This window comes from Oncorhynchus clarkii, chromosome 3 (genome assembly GCF_045791955.1).
Source record: "Oncorhynchus clarkii lewisi isolate Uvic-CL-2024 chromosome 3, UVic_Ocla_1.0, whole genome shotgun sequence".
Taxonomy (NCBI): Eukaryota; Metazoa; Chordata; class Actinopteri; order Salmoniformes; family Salmonidae; genus Oncorhynchus; species Oncorhynchus clarkii.
Window position 1 is genome coordinate 90,461,727 of NC_092149.1, and position 24,009 is coordinate 90,485,735.

At 32.3% G+C, this 24,009-nt stretch overlaps 1 protein-coding gene across 1 annotated transcript in view; it reads right to left on the reverse strand.

The window, feature by feature from the left end:
• Nucleotides 1-24,009, reverse strand: part of LOC139406209 (hyccin 2-like) — a 160,735-nt gene that overhangs the window by 34,769 nt on the left and 101,957 nt on the right. Inside the window, exon 9 of the mRNA XM_071148715.1 lies at nucleotides 23,678-23,794. Coding sequence (XP_071004816.1) covers nucleotides 23,678-23,794 — 117 coding nt within the window. The remainder of the gene's footprint in view (nucleotides 1-23,677; nucleotides 23,795-24,009) is intronic.

Below are 24,009 nucleotides of genomic sequence, written 5' to 3' on the forward strand. Positions count from 1 at the left end.
AAGGTTAATGACAGATGCAGTAGGGTTAATAATAGATGTAGTAGGGTTAATGATAGATGTAGTAGGGTTAATGATAGATGTAGTAGGGTTAATGGTAGTAGGGTTAATGGTAGATGTAGTAGGGTTAATGATAGATGTAGTAGGGTTAATGATAGATGTAGTAGGGTTAATGATAGATGTAGTAGGGTTAATGATAGATGTAGTAGGGTTAATGATAGATGTAGTAGGGTTAATGATAGATGTAGTAGGGTTAATGATAGATGTAGTAGTGTTAATGATATATATAGTAGGGTTGAGGTTAATGATAGATGTAGTAGGGTTAATGATATATATAGTAGGGTTAATGATATATATAGTAGGGTTAGGGTTAATGATAGATATAGTAGGGTTAATGATATATATAGTAGGGTTAGGGTTAATGATAGATATAGTAGGGTTAGGGTTAATGATAGATGTAGTAGGGTTAATGATAGATGTAGTAGGGTTAATGATAGATGTAGTAGGGTTAATGATATATATAGTAGGGCTACGGTTAAAGATAGATGTAGTAGGGTTAAAGATATATATAGTAGGGTTAGGGTTAATATAGTAGAGTTAATGATATATATAGTAGGGTTAATGATAGATGTAGAAGGGTTAATGATAGATATGGTAGGGTTAATGATAGATGTAGTAGGGTTAGGGTTAATGATATATATAGTAGGGTTAATGATAGATGAAGTAGGGTTAATGATAGATGTAGTAGGGTTAATGGTAGTAGGGTTAATGGTAGATGTAGTAGGGTTAATGATAGATGTAGTAGGGTTAATGATAGATGTAGTAGGGTTAATGATAGATGTAGTAGGGTTAATGATAGATGTAGTAGTGTTAATGATATATATAGTAGGGTTGAGGTTAATGATAGATGTAGTAGGATTAATGACAGATGCAGTAGGGTTAATAATAGATGTAGTAGGGTTAATGATAGATGTAGTAGGGTTAATGATAGATGTAGTAGGGTTAATGGTAGTAGGGTTAATGGTAGATGTAGTAGGGTTAATGATAGATGTAGTAGGGTTAATGATAGATGTAGTAGGGTTAATGATAGATGTAGTAGGGTTAATGATAGATGTAGTAGTGTTAATGATATATATAGTAGGGTTGAGGTTAATGATAGATGTAGTAGGGTTAATGATATATATAGTAGGGTTAAGGTTAATGACAGATGTAGTAGGGTTAATGATAGATGTAGTAGGGTTAATGATATATATAGTAGGGTTAGGGTTAATGATAGATATAGTAGGGTTAATGATATATATAGTAGGGTTAGGGTTAATGATAGATATAGTAGGGTTAGGGTTAATGATAGATGTAGTAGGGTTAATGATAGATGTAGTAGGGTTAATGATAGATGTAGTAGGGTTAATGATATATATAGTAGGGCTACGGTTAAAGATAGATGTAGTAGGGTTAATGATATATATAGTAGGGTTAGGGTTAATATAGTAGAGTTAATGATATATATAGTAGGGTTAATGATAGATGTAGAAGGGTTAATGATAGATATGGTAGGGTTAATGATAGATGTAGTAGGGTTAGGGTTAATGATATATATAGTAGGGTTAATGATAGATGAAGTAGGGTTAATGATAGATGTAGTAGGGTTAGGGTTAATGATATAGTAGGGTTAGGGTTAATGATAGATGTAGTAGGGTTAATGATAGATGTAGTAGGGTTAATTATAGATGTAGTAGGGTTAATGATAGATATAGTAGGGTTAATGATAGATGTAGTAGGGTTAATGATAGATATATAGGGTTAATGATAGATGTAGTAGGGTTAATGATAGATGTAGTAGGGTTAATGATATATATAGTAGGGTTAGGGTTAATGATAGATATAGTAGGGTTAGGGTTAATGATATATATAGTAGGGTTAATGATAGATGAAGTAGGGTTAATGATAGATGTAGTAGGGTTAGGGTTAATGATATAGTAGGGTTAGGGTTAATGATAGATGTAGTAGGGTTAATGATAGATGTAGTAGGGTTAATTATAGATGTAGTAGGGTTAATGATAGATGTAGTAGGGTTAAGGTTAATGACAGATGTAGTAGGGTTAATGATAGATATATAGGGTTAATGATAGATGTAGTAGGGTTAATGATAGATGTAGTAGGGTTAATGATATATATAGTAGGGTTAGGGTTAATGATAGATATAGTAGGGTTAGGGTTAATGATAGATGTAGTAGGGTTAATGATAGATGTAGTAGGGTTAATGATAGATGTAGTAGGGTTAATGATAGATGTAGTAGGGTTAATGATAGATGTAGTAGGGTTAATGATAGATGTAGTAGGGTTAATGATAGATGTAGTAGGGTTAATGATAGATGTAGTAGGGTTAATGATATATATAGTAGGGCTACGGTTAAAGATAGATGTAGTAGGGTTAATGATATATATAGTAGGGTTAATGATAGATGTAGAAGGGTTAATGATAGATATGGTAGGGTTGATGATAGATATAGTAGGGTTAATGATACATGTAGTAGGGTTAATGATAGATGTAGTAGGGTTAGGGTTAATGATATATATAGTAGGGTTAATGATAGATGAAGTAGGGTTAATGATAGATGTAGTAGGGTTAGGGTTAATGATATAGTAGGGTTAGGGTTAATGATAGATGTAGTAGGGTTAGGGTTAATGATAGATGTAGTAGGGTTAATGATAGATATAGTAGGGTTAATGATAGATGTAGTAGGGTTAATGATAGATGTAATAGGGTTAATGATAGATGTAGTAGGGTTAATGATATATATAGTAGGGCTACGGTTAAAGATAGATGTAGTAGGGTTAATGATATATATAGTAGGGTTAATGATAGATGTAGAAGGGTTAATGATAGATATGGTAGGGTTGATGATAGATATAGTAGGGTTAATGATACATGTAGTAGGGTTAATGATAGATGTAGTAGGGTTAGGGTTAATGATATATATAGTAGGGTTAATGATAGATGAAGTAGGGTTAATGATAGATGTAGTAGGGTTAGGGTTAATGATATAGTAGGGTTAGGGTTAATGATAGATGTAGTAGGGTTAGGGTTAATGATAGATGTAGTAGGGTTAATGATAGATATAGTAGGGTTAATGATAGATATAGTAGGGTTAATGATAGATGTAGTAGGGTTAATGACAGATGTAGTAGGGTTAATTATAGATGTAGTAGGGTTAATGATAGATGTAGTAGGGTTAATGATAGATGTAGTAGGGTTAATGATAGATGTAGTAGGGTTAATGATAGATGTAGTAGGGTTAATGATAGATATAGTAGGGTTAATGATAGATATAGTAGGGTTAATGATAGATGAAGTAGTGTTAATGATAGATGTAGTAGGTTTAATGATAGATATAGTAGGGTTAATGATAGATATAGTAGGGTTAATGATAGATATAGTAGGGTTAATGATAGATATAGTAGGGTTAATGATAGATATAGTAGGGTTAATGATAGATATAGTAGGGTTAATGATAGATGTAGTAGGGTTAATGATAGATGTAGTAGGGTTAATGATAGATATAGTAGGGTTAATGATAGATATAGTAGGGTTAATGATAGATATAGTAGGGTTAATGATAGATGTAGTAGGGTTAATGATGGATGTAGTAGGGTTAATGATAGATGTAGTAGGGTTAATGACAGATGTAGTAGGGTTAATGATAGATGTAGTAGGGTTAATGATAGATGTAGTAGGGTTAGGGTTAATGATAGATGTAGTAGGGTTAATGATAGATATAGTAGGGTTAATGATAGATATAGTAGGGTTAATGATAGATGTAGTAGGGTTAATGACAGATGTAGTAGGGTTAATGATAGATGTAGTAGGGTTAATGATAGATGTAGTAGGGTTAATGATAGATGTAGTAGGGTTAATGATAGATGTAGTAGGGTTAATGATAGATATAGTAGGGTTAATGGTAGATGTAGTAGGGTTAATGATAGATATAGTAGGGTTAATGATAGATGAAGTAGTGTTAATGATAGATATAGTAGGGTTAATGATAGATATAGTAGGGTTAGGGTTAATGATAGATATAGTAGGGTTAGGATTTAATGATAGATGCAGTAGGTTTAAGGTTAATGATAGATGCAGTAGCGTTAAGGTTAATGATAGATGTAGTAGGGTTAGGGTTAATGATAGATGTAGTAGGGTTAATGATAGATGTAGTAGGGTTAATGATAGATGTAGTAGGGTTAATGGTAGTAGGGTTAATGGTAGATGTAGTAGGGTTAATGATAGATGTAGTAGGGTAATTTACCCTCTTACTTCTACCCCTTCCTTTTTCGAAAATTCTGTTAAAAATCGCGCAACTTTTCAGCGTCCTGCTACTCATGCCAGGAATATAGTATATGCATATGATTAGTATGTGTGGATAGAAAACACTCTGAAGTTTATAAAACTGGTTAAATCACGGCTGTGACTATAACAGATCGTGTGTTTCATTGAAAAACGCAAGAAAAACTGCTCTCTGAAAGCTAAAAATAATTTCCATAAGTCACTTCCACCAGTTATTAAAAGAGAACAGAATTTAATGGCGATCTGCCTGAAATTCATACAAATTCCGCACGATGGCGCCATTGTCCTAATTTTCAATTGAATTAATTGTTGGAAAATCCTTCTATCTGACCTCCAATTTCCCAGTCTTCACCCGGATGCAGTTGAGGGAGATATTAGAGGCCATTGTTTTTGCAAGTGAAGACCTATTGAAAAGACATCGCCCTGTAATCATTTTGATAGATTATAAACGTTTACTAATACCTAAAGTTGGATTACAAAAGGATTTCGAAGTGTTTTGTGAAAGTTTATCGTCGACTTTTTTAATTTTAAAAAATTACGCAGCGTTTAAAAACAATGATTTTTTTCTGAATTACACAGCTTCCATAGAAAGCTATTTTGGGTATATATGGACCGATTTAAACGAAAAAAAGACCCAATAGTGATGTTTATGGGGCATATAGGAGTGCCAAGAAAGAAGCTCGTCAAAGGTAATGAATGTTTTATATTTTATTTCTGCGTTTTGGGTAGCGCCGGCTACCGCAAAATCTGTTGTTTACGTGTCGTGCTGGCATTTTGGGGGGTGCATGCTATCAGATAATAGCTTCTCATGCTTTCGCCGAAAAGCATTTTAAAAATCTGACTTGCTGGCTAGGTTCACAACGAGTGTAGCTTTAATTCAATACCCTGCTTGTGAATTTTGATCAAAGATTGAGTTGTAACGAGTACATTTAGCATTTAGCGTAGCGCATTTGCATTTCCAGGGGCATACTTGGGACGTCTGCGTGTCAAGTATGCTCAAGAAGTTAATGATAGATGTAGTAGGGTTAATGATAGATGTAGTAGGGTTAATGATAGATGTAGTAGGGTTAATGATAGATGTAGTAGGGTTAATGATAGATGTAGTAGTGTTAATGATATATATAGTAGGGTTAAGGTTAATGACAGATGTAGTAGGGTTAATGATAGATGTAGTAGGGTTAATGATATATATAGTAGGGTTAGGGTTAATGATAGATATAGTAGGGTTAATGATATATATAGTAGGGTTAGGGTTAATGATAGATATAGTAGGGTTAGGGTTAATGATAGATGTAGTAGGGTTAATGATAGATGTAGTAGGGTTAATGATATATATAGTAGGGCTACGGTTAAAGATAGATGTAGTAGGGTTAATGATATATATAGTAGGGTTAGGGTTAATATAGTAGAGTTAATGATATATATAGTAGGGTTAATGATAGATGTAGAAGGGTTAATGATAGATGTAGTAGGGTTAATGATAGATGTAGTAGGGTTAATGATAGATGTAGTAGGGTTAATGACAGATGTAGTAGTGTTAATGATATATATAGTAGGGTTAAGGTTAATGATAGATGTAGTAGGGTTAATGATATATATAGTAGGGTTAAGGTTAATGACAGATGTAGTAGGGTTAATGATAGATATATAGGGTTAATGATAGATGTAGTAGGGTTAATGATATATATAGTAGGGTTATGGTTAATGATTGATATAGTAGGGTTAGGGTTAATGATAGATATAGTAGGGTTAGGGTTAATGATAGATGTAGTAGGGTTAATGATAGATGAAGTAGGGTTAATGATAGATATAGTAGGGTTAATGATAGATGTAGTAGGGTTAATGATAGATATAGTAGGGTTAATGATAGATATAGTAGGGTTAATGATAGATGTAGTAGGGTTAATGACAGATGTAGTAGGGTTAATGATAGATGTAGTAGGGTTAATGATAGATGTAGTAGGGTTAATGATAGATGTAGTAGGGTTAATGATAGATGTAGTAGGGTTAATGATAGATGTAGTAGGGTTAATGATAGATATAGTAGGGTTAATGATAGATATAGTAGGGTTAATGATAGATGTAGTAGGGTTAATGATAGATATAGTAGGGTTAATGATAGATGAAGTAGTGTTAATGATAGATGAAGTAGTGTTAATGATAGATGTAGTAGGTTTAATGATAGATATAGTAGGGTTAATGATAGATATAGTAGGGTTAATGATAGATATAGTAGGGTTAATGATAGATATAGTAGGGTTAATGATAGATATAGTAGGGTTAGGGTTAATGATATATATAGTAGGGTTAATGATAGATGAAGTAGGGTTAATGATAGATATAGTAGGGTTAATGATAGATGTAGTAGGGTTAATGATAGATGTAGTAGGGTTAATGATAGATATAGTAGGGTTAATGATAGATATAGTAGGGCTACGGTTAAAGATAGATGTAGAAGGGTTAATGATAGATATGGTAGGGTTGATGATAGATATAGTAGGGTTAATGATAGATGTAGTAGGGTTAGGGTTAATGATATATATAGTAGGGTTAATGATAGATGAAGTAGGGTTAATGATAGATATAGTAGGGTTAATGATAGATGTAGTAGGGTTAATGATAGATGTAGTAGGGTTAATGATAGATGTAGTAGGGTTAATGATAGATATAGTAGGGTTAATGATAGATATAGTAGGGTTAATGATAGATGTAGTAGGGTTAATGACAGATGTAGTAGGGTTAATGATAGATATAGTAGGGTTAATGATAGATATAGTAGGGCTACGGTTAAAGATAGATGTAGAAGGGTTAATGATAGATATGGTAGGGTTGATGATAGATATAGTAGGGTTAATGATAGATGTAGTAGGGTTAGGGTTAATGATATATATAGTAGGGTTAATGATAGATGAAGTAGGGTTAATGATAGATATAGTAGGGTTAATGATAGATGTAGTAGGGTTAATGATAGATGTAGTAGGGTTAATGATAGATGTAGTAGGGTTAATGATAGATATAGTAGGGTTAATGATAGATATAGTAGGGTTAATGATAGATGTAGTAGGGTTAATGACAGATGTAGTAGGGTTAATGATAGATATAGTAGGGTTAATGATAGATATAGTAGGGTTAATGATAGATGTAGTAGGGTTAATGATAGATATAGTAGGGTTAATGATAGATGAAGTAGTGTTAATGATAGATGAAGTAGTGTTAATGATAGATGTAGTAGGTTTAATGATAGATATAGTAGGGTTAATGATAGATATAGTAGGGTTAATGATAGATATAGTAGGGTTAATGATAGATATAGTAGGGTTAATGATAGATATAGTAGGGTTAATGATAGATATAGTAGGGTTAATGATAGATGTAGTAGGGTTAATGATAGATGTAGTAGGGTTAATGATAGATGTAGTAGGGTTAATGATAGATATAGTAGGGTTAATGATAGATATAGTAGGGTTAATGATAGATATAGTAGGGTTAATGATAGATATAGTAGGGTTAGGGTTAATGATATATATAGTAGGGTTAATGATAGATGAAGTAGGGTTAATGATAGATATAGTAGGGTTAATGATAGATGTAGTAGGGTTAATGATAGATGTAGTAGGGTTAATGATAGATATAGTAGGGTTAATGATAGATATAGTAGGGCTACGGTTAAAGATAGATGTAGAAGGGTTAATGATAGATATGGTAGGGTTGATGATAGATATAGTAGGGTTAATGATAGATGTAGTAGGGTTAGGGTTAATGATATATATAGTAGGGTTAATGATAGATGAAGTAGGGTTAATGATAGATATAGTAGGGTTAATGATAGATGTAGTAGGGTTAATGATAGATGTAGTAGGGTTAATGATAGATGTAGTAGGGTTAATGATAGATATAGTAGGGTTAATGATAGATATAGTAGGGTTAATGATAGATGTAGTAGGGTTAATGACAGATGTAGTAGGGTTAATGATAGATGTAGTAGGGTTAATGATAGATGTAGTAGGGTTAATGATAGATGTAGTAGGGTTAATGATAGATGTAGTAGGGTTAATGATAGATATAGTAGGGTTAATGATAGATATAGTAGGGTTAATGATAGATGTAGTAGGGTTAATGATAGATATAGTAGGGTTAATGATAGATGAAGTAGTGTTAATGATAGATGAAGTAGTGTTAATGATAGATGTAGTAGGTTTAATGATAGATATAGTAGGGTTAATGATAGATATAGTAGGGTTAATGATAGATATAGTAGGGTTAATGATAGATATAGTAGGGTTAATGATAGATATAGTAGGGTTAATGATAGATGTAGTAGGGTTAATGATAGATGTAGTAGGGTTAATGATAGATGTAGTAGGGTTAATGATAGATATAGTAGGGTTAATGATAGATATAGTAGGGTTAATGATAGATATAGTAGGGTTAATGATAGATATAGTAGGGTTAATGATAGATATAGTAGGGTTAATGATAGATATAGTAGGGTTAATGATAGATATAGTAGGGTTAATGATAGATGTAGTAGGGTTAATGATAGATGTAGAAGGGTTAATGATAGATATGGTAGGGTTAATGATAGATGTAGTAGGGTTAATGATATATATAGTAGGGTTAGGGTTAATATAGTAGGGTTAATGATATATATAGTAGGGTTAATGATAGATGTAGAAGGGTTAATGATAGATATGGTAGGGTTGATGATAGATATAGTAGGGTTAATGATACATGTAGTAGGGTTAATGATAGATGTAGTAGGGTTAGGGTTAATGATAGATGTAGTAGGGTTAGGGTTAATGATATATATAGTAGGGTTACGGTTAAAGATAGATGTAGTAGGGTTAATGATATATATAGTAGGGTTAGGGTTAATGGTTGATATAGTAGGGTTAATGATATATATAGTAGGGTTAATGATAGATATAGTAGGGTTAATGATAGATGTAGAAGGGTTAATGATAGATATAGTAGGTTTAATGATATATATAGTAGGGTTAATGATAGATGTAGTAGGGTTAATGATAGATGTAGTAGGGTTAATGATATATATAGTAGGGTTAATGATAGATGAAGTAGGGTTAATGATAGATGTAGTAGGGTTAATGATAGATGTAGTAGGGTTAATGATAGATGAAGTAGGGTTAGGGTTAATGATATATATAGTAGGGTTAATGATAGATGTAGTAGGGTTAGGGTTAATGATATAGTAGGGTTAGGGTTAATGATATATGTAGTAGGGTTAGGGTTAATGATAGATATAGTAGGGTCAATGATAGATATAGTAGGGTTAATGATAGATATAGTAGGGTTAATGATAGATATAGTAGGGTTAGGGTTAATGGTTGATATAGTAGGGTTAATGATATATATAGTAGGGTTAATGATAGATATAGTAGGGTTAATGATAGATATAGTAGGGTTAATGATAGATGTAGTAGGGTTAATGACAGATGTAGTAGGGTTAATGATAGATATAGTAGGGTTAATGATAGATATAGTAGGGTTAATGATAGATGTAGTAGGGTTAATGATAGATATAGTAGGGTTAATGATAGATATAGTAGGGTTAATGATAGATGTAGTAGGGTTAATGATAGATGTAGTAGGGTTAATGATAGATATAGTAGGGTAGATAGGTAGGGTAATGATAGATGTAGTAGGGTTAATGATAGATTAGGGTTAATGATAGATATAGTAGGGTTAATGATAGATGAAGTAGTGTTAATGATAGATGAAGTAGTGTTAATGATAGATGTAGTAGGTTTAATGATAGATATAGTAGGGTTAATGATAGATATAGTAGGGTTAATGATAGATATAGTAGGGTTAATGATAGATATAGTAGGGTTAATGATAGATATAGTAGGGTTAATGATAGATATAGTAGGGTTAATGATAGATGTAGTAGGGTTAATGATAGATGTAGTAGGGTTAATGATAGATGTAGTAGGGTTAATGATAGATATAGTAGGGTTAATGATAGATATAGTAGGGTTAATGATAGATATAGTAGGGTTAATGATAGATATAGTAGGGTTAGGGTTAATGATATATATAGTAGGGTTAATGATAGATGAAGTAGGGTTAATGATAGATATAGTAGGGTTAATGATAGATGTAGTAGGGTTAATGATAGATGTAGTAGGGTTAATGATAGATATAGTAGGGTTAATGATAGATATAGTAGGGCTACGGTTAAAGATAGATGTAGAAGGGTTAATGATAGATATGGTAGGGTTGATGATAGATATAGTAGGGTTAATGATAGATGTAGTAGGGTTAGGGTTAATGATATATATAGTAGGGTTAATGATAGATGAAGTAGGGTTAATGATAGATATAGTAGGGTTAATGATAGATGTAGTAGGGTTAATGATAGATGTAGTAGGGTTAATGATAGATGTAGTAGGGTTAATGATAGATATAGTAGGGTTAATGATAGATATAGTAGGGTTAATGATAGATGTAGTAGGGTTAATGACAGATGTAGTAGGGTTAATGATAGATGTAGTAGGGTTAATGATAGATGTAGTAGGGTTAATGATAGATGTAGTAGGGTTAATGATAGATGTAGTAGGGTTAATGATAGATATAGTAGGGTTAATGATAGATATAGTAGGGTTAATGATAGATGTAGTAGGGTTAATGATAGATATAGTAGGGTTAATGATAGATGAAGTAGTGTTAATGATAGATGAAGTAGTGTTAATGATAGATGTAGTAGGTTTAATGATAGATATAGTAGGGTTAATGATAGATATAGTAGGGTTAATGATAGATATAGTAGGGTTAATGATAGATATAGTAGGGTTAATGATAGATATAGTAGGGTTAATGATAGATGTAGTAGGGTTAATGATAGATGTAGTAGGGTTAATGATAGATGTAGTAGGGTTAATGATAGATATAGTAGGGTTAATGATAGATATAGTAGGGTTAATGATAGATATAGTAGGGTTAATGATAGATATAGTAGGGTTAATGATAGATATAGTAGGGTTAATGATAGATATAGTAGGGTTAATGATAGATATAGTAGGGTTAATGATAGATGTAGTAGGGTTAATGATAGATGTAGAAGGGTTAATGATAGATATGGTAGGGTTAATGATAGATGTAGTAGGGTTAATGATATATATAGTAGGGTTAGGGTTAATATAGTAGGGTTAATGATATATATAGTAGGGTTAATGATAGATGTAGAAGGGTTAATGATAGATATGGTAGGGTTGATGATAGATATAGTAGGGTTAATGATACATGTAGTAGGGTTAATGATAGATGTAGTAGGGTTAGGGTTAATGATAGATGTAGTAGGGTTAGGGTTAATGATATATATAGTAGGGTTACGGTTAAAGATAGATGTAGTAGGGTTAATGATATATATAGTAGGGTTAGGGTTAATGGTTGATATAGTAGGGTTAATGATATATATAGTAGGGTTAATGATAGATATAGTAGGGTTAATGATAGATGTAGAAGGGTTAATGATAGATATAGTAGGTTTAATGATATATATAGTAGGGTTAATGATAGATGTAGTAGGGTTAATGATAGATGTAGTAGGGTTAATGATATATATAGTAGGGTTAATGATAGATGAAGTAGGGTTAATGATAGATGTAGTAGGGTTAATGATAGATGTAGTAGGGTTAAGGTTAATGATAGATGAAGTAGGGTTAGGGTTAATGATATATATAGTAGGGTTAATGATAGATGTAGTAGGGTTAGGGTTAATGATATAGTAGGGTTAGGGTTAATGATATATGTAGTAGGGTTAGGGTTAATGATAGATATAGTAGGGTCAATGATAGATATAGTAGGGTTAATGATAGATATAGTAGGGTTAATGATAGATATAGTAGGGTTAGGGTTAATGGTTGATATAGTAGGGTTAATGATATATATAGTAGGGTTAATGATAGATATAGTAGGGTTAATGATAGATGTAGAAGGGTTAATGATAGATGTAGTAGGGTTAGGGTTAATGATAGATATGTAGGGTTAGGGTTAATGACAGATGTAGTAGGGTTAATGATAGATGTAGTAGGGTTAATGAGAGACGTAGTAGGGTTAGGGTTAATGATTGATATAGTAGGGTTAGGGTTAATGATTGATATAGTAGGGTTAGGGATAGGATTAGGGTTAATGATAGATATAGTAGGGTTAAAGATAGATGTAGTAGTGTTAATGATAGATGTAGTAGGGTTAATGATAGATGTAGTAGGGTTAATGATAGATGTAGTAGGGTTAATGATAGATGTAGTAGGGTTAATGATAGATGTAGTAGGGTTAGGGTTAATGATAGATGTAGTAGGGTTAATGATAGATGTAGTAGGGTTAATGATAGATGTAGTAGGGTTAATGATAGATGTAGTAGGGTTAATGATAGATGTAGTAGGGTTAAGGTTAATGATAGATGTAGTAGGGTTAAGGTTAATGATAGATGTAGTAGGGTTAATGATAGATGTAGTAGGGTTAATGATAGATGTAGTAGGGTTAATGATAGATGTAGTAGGGTTAATGATAGATGTAGTAGGGTTAATGATAGATGTAGTAGGGTTAGGGTTAATGATAGATGTAGTAGGGTTAGGGTTAATGATAGATGTAGTAGGGTTAGGGTTAATGATAGATGTAGTAGGGTTAGGGTTAATGATAGATGTAGTAGGGTTAGGGTTAATGATAGATATGTAGGGTTAGGGTTAATGACAGATATGTAGGGTTAGGGTTAATGACAGATGTAGTAGGGTTAATGAGACGTAGTAGGGTTAGGGTTAATGATTGATATAGTAGGGTTAGGGTTAATGATTGATATAGTAGGGTTAGGGATAGGATTAGGGTTAATGATAGCTATAGTAGGGTTAATGATAGATATAGTAGGGTTAATGATATATATAGTAGGGTTAGAGTTAAAGATTGATATAGTAGGGTTAATTATAGATGTAGTAGGGTTAATTATATATATATATAGTAGGGTTAGAGTTAATGATATATATATTAGGGTTAGAGTTAATGATATATATATTAGGGTTAGAGTTAATGATATATATATTAGGGTTAGAGTTAATGATATATATATTAGGGTTAGAGTTAATGATATATATATATTAGGGTTACGGTTAATGATTGATATAGAAGGGTTAATGATAGATATAGTAGGGTTAACGATAGATATAGTAGGGTTAATGATAGATGTAGTAGAGTTAGGGTTAATGATAGATATAGTAGGGTTAGAGTTAATGATATATATATTAGGGTTACGGTTAATGATTGATATAGTAGGGTTAATGATTGATATAGTAGGGTTAGGGTTAATGATAGATATAGTAGGGTTAGGATTTAATGATAGATGCAGTAGGTTTAAGTTTAATGATAGATGCAGTAGGGTTAATGACAGATGCAGTAGGGTTAATAATAGATGTAGTAGGGTTAATGATAGATGTAGTAGGGTTAATGATAGATGTAGTAGGGTTAATGATAGATGTAGTAGGGTTAATGGTAGATGTAGTAGGGTTAATGGTAGATGTAGTAGGGTTAATGATAGATGTAGTAGGGTTAATGATAGATATAGTAGGGTTAATGATAGATGTAGTAGGGTAAATTATAGATGTAGTAGGGTTAATGATAGATGTAGTAGGGTTAATGATAGATGTAGTAGGGTTAAGGTTAATGATAGATGTAGTAGGGTTAATGATAGATGTAGTAGGGTTAGGGTTAATGATAGATATGTAGGGTTAGGGTTAATGACAGATGTAGTAGGGTTAATGAGACGTAGTAGGGTTAGGGTTAATGATTGATATAGTAGGGTTAGGGTTAATGATTGATATAGTAGGGTTAGGGATAGGATTAGGGTTAATGATAGCTATAGTAGGGTTAATGATAGATATAGTAGGGTTAATGATATATATAGTAGGGTTAGAGTTAATGATTGATATAGTAGGGTTAATGATAGATGTAGTAGGGTTAATGATATATATATTAGGGTTAGAGTTAATGATATATATAGTAGGGTTAGAGTTAATGATATATATATTAGGGTTAGAGTTAATGATACATATATTAGGGTTAGGGTTAATATAGTAGAGTTAATGATATATATAGTAGGGTTAATGATAGATGTAGAAGGGTTAATGATAGATATGGTAGGGTTAATGATAGATGTAGTAGGTTTAGGGTTAATGATATATATAGTAGGGTTAATGATAGATGAAGTAGGGTTAATGATAGATGTAGAAGGGTTAATGATAGATATGGTAGGGTTGATGATAGATATGGTAGGGTTGATGATACATGTAGTAGGGTTAATGATAGATGTAGTAGGGTTAATGATAGACGTAGTGGGGTTAGGGTTAATGATATATATAGTAGGGTTAATGATAGATGAAGTAGGGTTAATGATAGATGTAGTAGGGTTAGGGTTAATGATAGATGTAGTAGGGTTAGGATTAATGATAGATGTAGTAGGGTTAGAGTTAATGATTGATATAGTAGGGTTAATGATAGATGTAGTAGGGTTAATGATATATATATTAGGGTTAGAGTTAATGATATATATAGTAGGGTTAGAGTTAATGATATATATATTAGGGTTAGAGTTAATGATATATATATTAGGGTTAGAGTTAATGATATATATATTAGGGTTAGAGTTAATGATATATATATTAGGGTTAGAGTTAATGATATATATATTAGGGTTACGGTTAATGATTGATATAGAAGGGTTAATGATAGATATAGTAGGGTTAACGATAGATATAGTAGGGTTAATGATAGATGTAGTAGAGTTAGGGTTAATGATAGATATAGTAGGGTTAGAGTTAATGATATATATATATTAGGGTTACGGTTAATGATTGATATAGTAGGGTTAATGATTGATATAGTAGGGTTAGGGTTAATGATAGATATAGTAGGGTTAGGATTTAATGATAGATGCAGTAGGTTTAAGGTTAATGATAGATGCAGTAGGATTAATGACAGATGCAGTAGGGTTAATGATAGATGTAGTAGGGTTAATGATAGATGTAGTAGGGTTAATGATAGATGTAGTAGGGTTAATGATAGATGTAGTAGGGTTAATGATAGATGTAGTAGGGTTAATGGTAGATGTAGTAGGGTTAATGATAGATGTAGTAGGGTTAATGATAGATGTAGTAGGGTTAATGATAGATGTAGTAGGGTTAATGATAGATGTAGTAGGGTTAATGATAGATGTAGTAGGGTTAATGATAGATGTAGTAGGGTTAATGATAGATGTAGTAGTGTTAATGATATATATAGTAGGGTTGAGGTTAATGATAGATGTAGTAGGGTTAATGATATATATAGTAGGGTTAAGGTTAATGACAGATGTAGTAGGGTTAATGATAGATGTGGTAGGGTTAATGATATATATAGTAGGGTTAGGGTTAATGATAGATATAGTAGGGTTAATGATATATATAGTAGGGTTAGGGTTAATGATAGATATAGTAGGGTTAGGGTTAATGATAGATGTAGTAGGGTTAATGATAGATGTAGTAGGGTTAATGATAGATGTAGTAGGGTTAATGATAGATGTAGTAGGGTTAATGATATATATAGTAGGGCTACGGTTAAAGATAGATGTAGTAGGGTTAATGATATATATAGTAGGGTTAGGGTTAATATAGTAGAGTTAATGATATATATAGTAGGGTTAATGATAGATGTAGAAGGGTTAATGATAGATATGGTAGGGTTAATGATAGATGTAGTAGGGTTAGGGTTAATGATATATATAGTAGGGTTAATGATAGATGAAGTAGGGTTAATGATAGATGTAGTAGGGTTAGGGTTAATGATATAGTAGGGTTAGGGTTAATGATAGATGTAGTAGGGTTAATGATAGATGTAGTAGGGTTAATTATAGATGTAGTAGGGTTAATGATAGATGTAGTAGGGTTAATGATAGATGTAGTAGGGTTAATGATAGATGTAGTAGGGTTAATGATAGATGTAGTAGGGTTAATGACAGATGTAGTAGTGTTAATGATATATATAGTAGGGTTAAGGTTAATGATAGATGTAGTAGGGTTAATGATATATATAGTAGGGTTAAGGTTAATGACAGATGTAGTAGGGTTAATGATAGATGTAGTAGGGTTAATGATATATATAGTAGGGTTATGGTTAATGATTGATATAGTAGGGTTAGGGTTAATGATAGATGTAGTAGGGTTAATGATAGATGTAGTAGGGTTAATGATAGATGTAGTAGGGTTAATGATAGATGTAGTAGGGTTAATGATAGATGTAGTAGGGTTAATGATAGATGTAGTAGGGTTAATGATAGATGTAGTAGGGTTAATGATAGATGTAGTAGGGTTAATGATAGATGTAGTAGGGTTAATGATATATATAGTAGGGCTACGATTAAAGATAGATGTAGTAGGGTTAATGATATATATAGTAGGGTTAATGATAGATGTAGAAGGGTTAATGATAGATATGGTAGGGTTGATGATAGATATGGTAGGGTTAATGATACATGTAGTAGGGTTAATGATAGATGTAGTAGGGTTAGGGTTAATGATATATATAGTAGGGTTAATGATAGATGAAGTAGGGTTAATGATAGATGTAGTAGGGTTAGGGTTAATGATATAGTAGGGTTAGGGTTAATGATAGATGTAGTAGGGTTAGGGTTAATGATAGATGTAGTAGGGTTAATGATAGATATAGTAGGGTTAATGATAGATATAGTAGGGTTAATGATAGATGTAGTAGGGTTAATGACAGATGTAGTAGGGTTAATGATAGATGTAGTAGGGTTAATGATAGATGTAGTAGGGTTAATGATAGATGTAGTAGGGTTAATGATAGATATAGTAGGGTTAATGGTAGATGTAGTAGGGTTAATGATAGATATAGTAGGGTTAATGATAGATGAAGTAGTGTTAATGATAGATGTAGTAGGTTTAATGATAGATATAGTAGGGTTAATGATAGATATAGTAGGGTTAGGGTTAATGATAGATATAGTAGGGTTAGGATTTAATGATAGATGCAGTAGGTTTAAGGTTAATGATAGATGCAGTAGCGTTAAGGTTAATGACAGATGCAGTAGGATTAATGACAGATGCAGTAGGGTTAATAATAGATGTAGTAGGGTTAATGATAGATGTAGTAGGGTTAATGATAGATGTAGTAGGGTTAATGATAGATGTAGTAGGGTTAATGGTAGTAGGGTTAATGGTAGATGTAGTAGGGTTAATGATAGATGTAGTAGGGTTAATGATAGATGTAGTAGGGTTAATGATAGATGTAGTAGGGTTAATGATAGATGTAGTAGGGTTAATGATAGATGTAGTAGGGTTAATGATAGATGTAGTAGGGTTAATGATAGATGTAGTAGTGTTAATGATATATATAGTAGGGTTGAGGTTAATGATAGATGTAGTAGGGTTAATGATATATATAGTAGGGTTAAGGTTAATGACAGATGTAGTAGGGTTAATGATAGATGTAGTAGGGTTAATGATATATATAGTAGGGTTAGGGTTAATGATAGATATAGTAGGGTTAATGATATATATAGTAGGGTTAGGGTTAATGATAGATATAGTAGGGTTAGGGTTAATGATAGATGTAGTAGGGTTAATGATAGATGTAGTAGGGTTAATGATAGATGTAGTAGGGTTAATGATAGATGTAGTAGGGTTAATGATATATATAGTAGGGCTACGGTTAAAGATAGATGTAGTAGGGTTAATGATATATATAGTAGGGTTAGGGTTAATATAGTAGAGTTAATGATATATATAGTAGGGTTAATGATAGATGTAGAAGGGTTAATGATAGATATGGTAGGGTTAATGATAGATGTAGTAGGGTTAGGGTTAATGATATATATAGTAGGGTTAATGATAGATGAAGTAGGGTTAATGATAGATGTAGTAGGGTTAGGGTTAATGATATAGTAGGGTTAGGGTTAATGATAGATGTAGTAGGGTTAATGATAGATGTAGTAGGGTTAATTATAGATGTAGTAGGGTTAATGATAGATATAGTAGGGTTAATGATAGATGTAGTAGGGTTAATGATAGATGTAGTAGGGTTAATGACAGATGTAGTAGTGTTAATGATATATATAGTAGGGTTAAGGTTAATGACAGATGTAGTAGGGTTAATGATAGATATATAGGGTTAATGATAGATGTAGTAGGGTTAATGATATATATAGTAGGGTTATGGTTAATGATTGATATAGTAGGGTTAGGGTTAATGATAGATATAGTAGGGTTAGGGTTAATGATAGATGTAGTAGGGTTAATGATAGATGTAGTAGGGTTAATGATAGATGTAGTAGGGTTAATGATAGATGTAGTAGGGTTAGGGTTAATGATATAGTAGGGTTAGGGTTAATGATAGATGTAGTAGGGTTAGGGTTAATGATAGATGTAGTAGGGTTAATGATAGATATAGTAGGGTTAGGGTTAATGATAGATGTAGTAGGGTTAATGATATATATAGTAGGGCTACGGTTAAAGATAGATGTAGAAGGGTTAATGATAGATAGGGTAGGGTTGATGATAGATGTATAGTAGGGTTAATGATAGATGTAGTAGGGTTAGGGATAATGATATATATATAGTAGGGTTAATGATAGATGTAGTAGGGTTAATGACAGATGTAGTAGGGTTAATGATAGATGTAGTAGGGTTAATGATAGATGTAGTAGGGTTAATGATAGATGTAGTAGGGTTAATGATAGATGTAGTAGGGTTAATGATAGATATAGTAGGGTTAATGATAGATATAGTAGGGTTAATGATAGATGTAGTAGGGTTAATGATAGATATAGTAGGGTTAATGATAGATGAAGTAGTGTTAATGATAGATGTAGTAGGTTTAATGATAGATATAGTAGGGTTAATGATAGATATAGTAGGGTTAATGATAGATATAGTAGGGTTAATGATAGATATAGTAGGGTTAATGATAGATATAGTAGGGTTAATGATAGATGTAGTAGGGTTAATGATAGATGTAGTAGGGTTAATGATAGATGTAGTAGGGTTAATGATAGATGTAGTAGGGTTAATGATAGATATAGTAGGGTTAATGATAGATATAGTAGGGTTAATGATAGATGTAGTAGGGTTAATGATAGATATAGTAGTGTTAATGATAGATGAAGTAGTGTTAATGATAGATGTAGTAGGTTTAATGATAGATATAGTAGGGTTAATGATAGATATAGTAGGGTTAATGATAGATATAGTAGGGTTAATGATAGATATAGTAGGGTTAATGATAGATATAGTAGGGTTAATGATAGATGTAGAAGGATTAATGATAGATATGGTAGGGTTAATGATAGATGTAGTAGGGTTAATGATATATATAGTAGGGTTAGGGTTAATATAGTAGGGTTAATGATATATATAGTAGGGTTAATGATAGATGTAGAAGGGTTAATGATAGATATGGTAGGGTTGATGATAGATATAGTAGGGTTAATGATACATGTAGTAGGGTTAATGATAGATGTAGTAGGGTTAGGGTTAATGATAGATGTAGTAGGGTTAGGGTTAATGATATATATAGTAGGGTTACGGTTAAAGATAGATGTAGTAGGGTTAATGATATATATAGTAGGGTTAGGGTTAATGGTTGATATAGTAGGGTTAATGATAGATATAGTAGGGTTAATGATAGATGTAGAAGGGTTAATGATAGATATAGTAGGTTTAATGATATATATAGTAGGGTTAATGATAGATGTAGTAGGGTTAATGATAGATGTAGTAGGGTTAATGATATATATAGTAGGGTTAATGATAGATGAAGTAGGGTTAATGATAGATGTAGTAGGGTTAATGATAGATGAAGTAGGGTTAGGGTTAATGATATATATAGTAGGGTTAATGATAGATGTAGTAGGGTTAGGGTTAATGATATAGTAGGGTTAGGGTTAATGATATATGTAGTAGGGTTAGGGTTAATGATAGATATAGTAGGGTCAATGATAGATATAGTAGGGTTAATGATAGATATAGTAGGGTTAATGATAGATATAGTAGGGTTAGGGTTAATGGTTGATATAGTAGGGTTAATGATATATATAGTAGGGTTAATGATAGATATAGTAGGGTTAATGATAGATGTAGAAGGGTTAATGATAGATGTAGAAGGGTTAATGATAGATATGGTAGGGTTGATGATAGATATAGTAGGGTTAATGATACATGTAGTAGGGTTAATGATAGATGTAGTAGGGTTAATGATAGATGTAGTGGGGTGAGGGTTAATGATATATATAGTAGGGTTAATGATAGATGAAGTAGGGTTAATGATAGATGTAGTAGGGTTAGGGTTAATGATAGATGTAGTAGGGTTAGGGTTAATGATATATGTAGTAGGGTTAATGATAGATATAGTAGGGTTAATGATAGATATAGTAGGGTTAATGATAGATATAGTAGGGTTAATGATAGATATAGTAGGGTTAGGGTTAATGATTGATATAGTAGGGTTAGGGATAGGATTAGGGTTAATGATAGATATAGTAGGGTTAATGATATATACAGACGGGTTAGGGTTAATGATAGATATAGTAGTGTTAATGATATATATAGTAGGGTTAGAGTTAATGATATATATATTAGGGTTAGGGTTAATGATATATGTAGTAGGGTTAATGATAGATATAGTAGGGTTAATGATAGATATAGTAGGGTTAATGATTGATATAGTAGGGTTAGGGTTAATGATTGATATAGTAGGGTTAGGGATAGGATTAGGGTTAATGATATATACAGACGGGTTAGGGTTAATGATAGATATAGTAGGGTTAGGGTTAATGATAGATGTAGTAGGAGTAATGATAGATATAGTAGGGTTAATGATAGATATAGTAGGGTTAATGATAGATGTAGTAGGGTTAATGATAGATATAGTAGGGTTAATGATAGATATAGTAGGGTTAATGATAGATATAGTAGGGTTAATGATAGATATAGTAGGGTTAATGATAGATATAGTAGGGTTAATGTTAGATGTAGTAGGGTTAATGATAGATATAGTAGGGTTAATGATAGATATAGTAGGGTTAATGATAGATATAGTAGGGTTAATGATAGATGTAGAAGGGTTAATGATAGATATGGTAGGGTTAATGATAGATGTAGTAGGGTTAATGATATATATAGTAGGGTTAGGGTTAATATAGTAGGGTTAATGATATATATAGTAGGGTTAATGATAGATGTAGAAGGGTTAATGATAGATATGGTAGGGTTGATGATAGATATAGTAGGGTTAATGATACATGTAGTAGGGTTAATGATAGATGTAGTAGGGTTAGGGTTAATGATAGATGTAGTAGGGTTAGGGTTAATGATATATATAGTAGGGTTACGGTTAAAGATAGATGTAGTAGGGTTATTGATATATATAGTAGGGTTAGGGTTAATGGTTGATATAGTAGGGTTAATGATATATATAGTAGGGTTAATGATAGATATAGTAGGGTTAATGATAGATGTAGAAGGGTTAATGATAGATATAGTAGGTTTAATGATATATATAGTAGGGTTAATGATAGATGTAGTAGGGTTAATGATAGATGTAGTAGGGTTAATGATATATATAGTAGGGTTAATGATAGATGAAGTAGGGTTAATGATAGATGTAGTAGGGTTAATGATAGATGTAGTAGGGTTAAGGTTAATGATAGATGAAGTAGGGTTAGGGTTAATGATATATATAGTAGGGTTAATGATAGATGTAGTAGGGTTAGGGTTAATGATATAGTAGGGTTAGGGTTAATGATATATGTAGTAGGGTTAGGGTTAATGATAGATATAGTAGGGTTAATGATAGATATAGTAGGGTCAATGATAGATATAGTAGGGTTAATGATAGATATAGTAGGGTTAATGATAGATATAGTAGGGTTAGGGTTAATGGTTGATATAGTAGGGTTAATGATATATATAGTAGGGTTAATGATAGATATAGTAGGGTTAATGATAGATGTAGAAGGGTTAATGATAGATGTAGAAGGGTTAATGATAGATATGGTAGGGTTGATGATAGATATAGTAGGGTTAATGATACATGTAGTAGGGTTAATGATAGATGTAGTAGGGTTAATGATAGATGTAGTGGGGTTAGGGTTAATGATATATATAGTAGGGTTAATGATAGATGAAGTAGGGTTAATGATAGATGTAGTAGGGTTAGGGTTAATGATAGATGTAGTAGGGTTAGGGTTAATGATAGATGTAGTAGGGTTAGGGTTAATGATATATGTAGTAGGGTTAATGATAGATATAGTAGGGTTAATGATAGATATAGTAGGGTTAATGATAGATATAGTAGGGTTAGGGTTAATGATTGATATAGTAGGGTTAGGGATAGGATTAGGGTTAATGATAGATATAGTAGGGTTAATGATATATACAGACGGGTTAGGGTTAATGATAGATATAGTAGTGTTAATGATATATATAGTAGGGTTAGAGTTAATGATATATATATTAGGGTTAGGGTTAATGATATATGTAGTAGGGTTAATGATAGATATAGTAGGGTTAATGATAGATATAGTAGGGTTAATGATTGATATAGTAGGGTTAGGGTTAATGATTGATATAGTAGGGTTAGGGATAGGATTAGGGTTAATGATATATACAGACGGGTTAGGGTTAATGATAGATGTAGTAGGGTTAGGGTTAATGATAGATGTAGTAGGAGTAATGATAGATATAGTAGGGTTAATGATAGATGTAGTAGGGTTAATGATAGATGTAGTAGGGTTAATGATAGATGTAGTAGGGTTAATGATAGATGTAGTAGGGTTAATGATAGATGTAGTAGGGTTAATGATAGATATAGTAGGGTTAGGATTTAATGAGATGCAGTAGGGTTAAGGTTAATGACAGATGTAGTAGGGTTAATGACAGATGTAGTAGGGTTAATGACAGATGTAGTAGGGTTAATGATAGATGTAGTAGGGTTAATGATAGATGTAGTAGGGTTAATGATAGATGTAGTAGGGTTAATGATAGATGTAGTAGGGTTAATGACAGATGTAGTAGGGTTAATGATAGACGTAGTAGGGTTAATGATAGATGTAGTAGGGTTAATGATAGATGTAGTAGGGTTAATGATAGATGTAGTAGGGTTAATGACAGATGTAGTAGGGTTAATGATAGATGTAGTAGGGTTAATGATAGATGTAGTAGGGTTAATAATAGATGTAGTAGGGTTAATGATAGATGTAGTAGGGTTAATGATAGATATAGTAGGGTTAATGATAGATATAGTAGGGTTAATGATAGATGTCGTAGGGTTAATAATACTTACATGGCATGGTACACAGCGGTAAGCATCTGGACCATGAACTCTGGGTCCAGAACCACACGGTTACACGGCTCTCTCCACACTTTCTGCTGCTGCTGCGGGAAACCACATACACACAACCTGGAGAGAGGAGACACAGAGTCAGGAAACCTCACACAACCTGGAGAGAGGAGACACAGAGTCAGGAAACCACACACAACCTGGAGAGAGGAGACACAGAGTCAGGAAACCTCACACAACCTGGAGAGAGGAGACACAGAGTCAGGAAACCACACACAACCTGGAGAGAGGAGACACAGAGTCAGGAAACCACACACGACCTGGAGAGAGGAGAC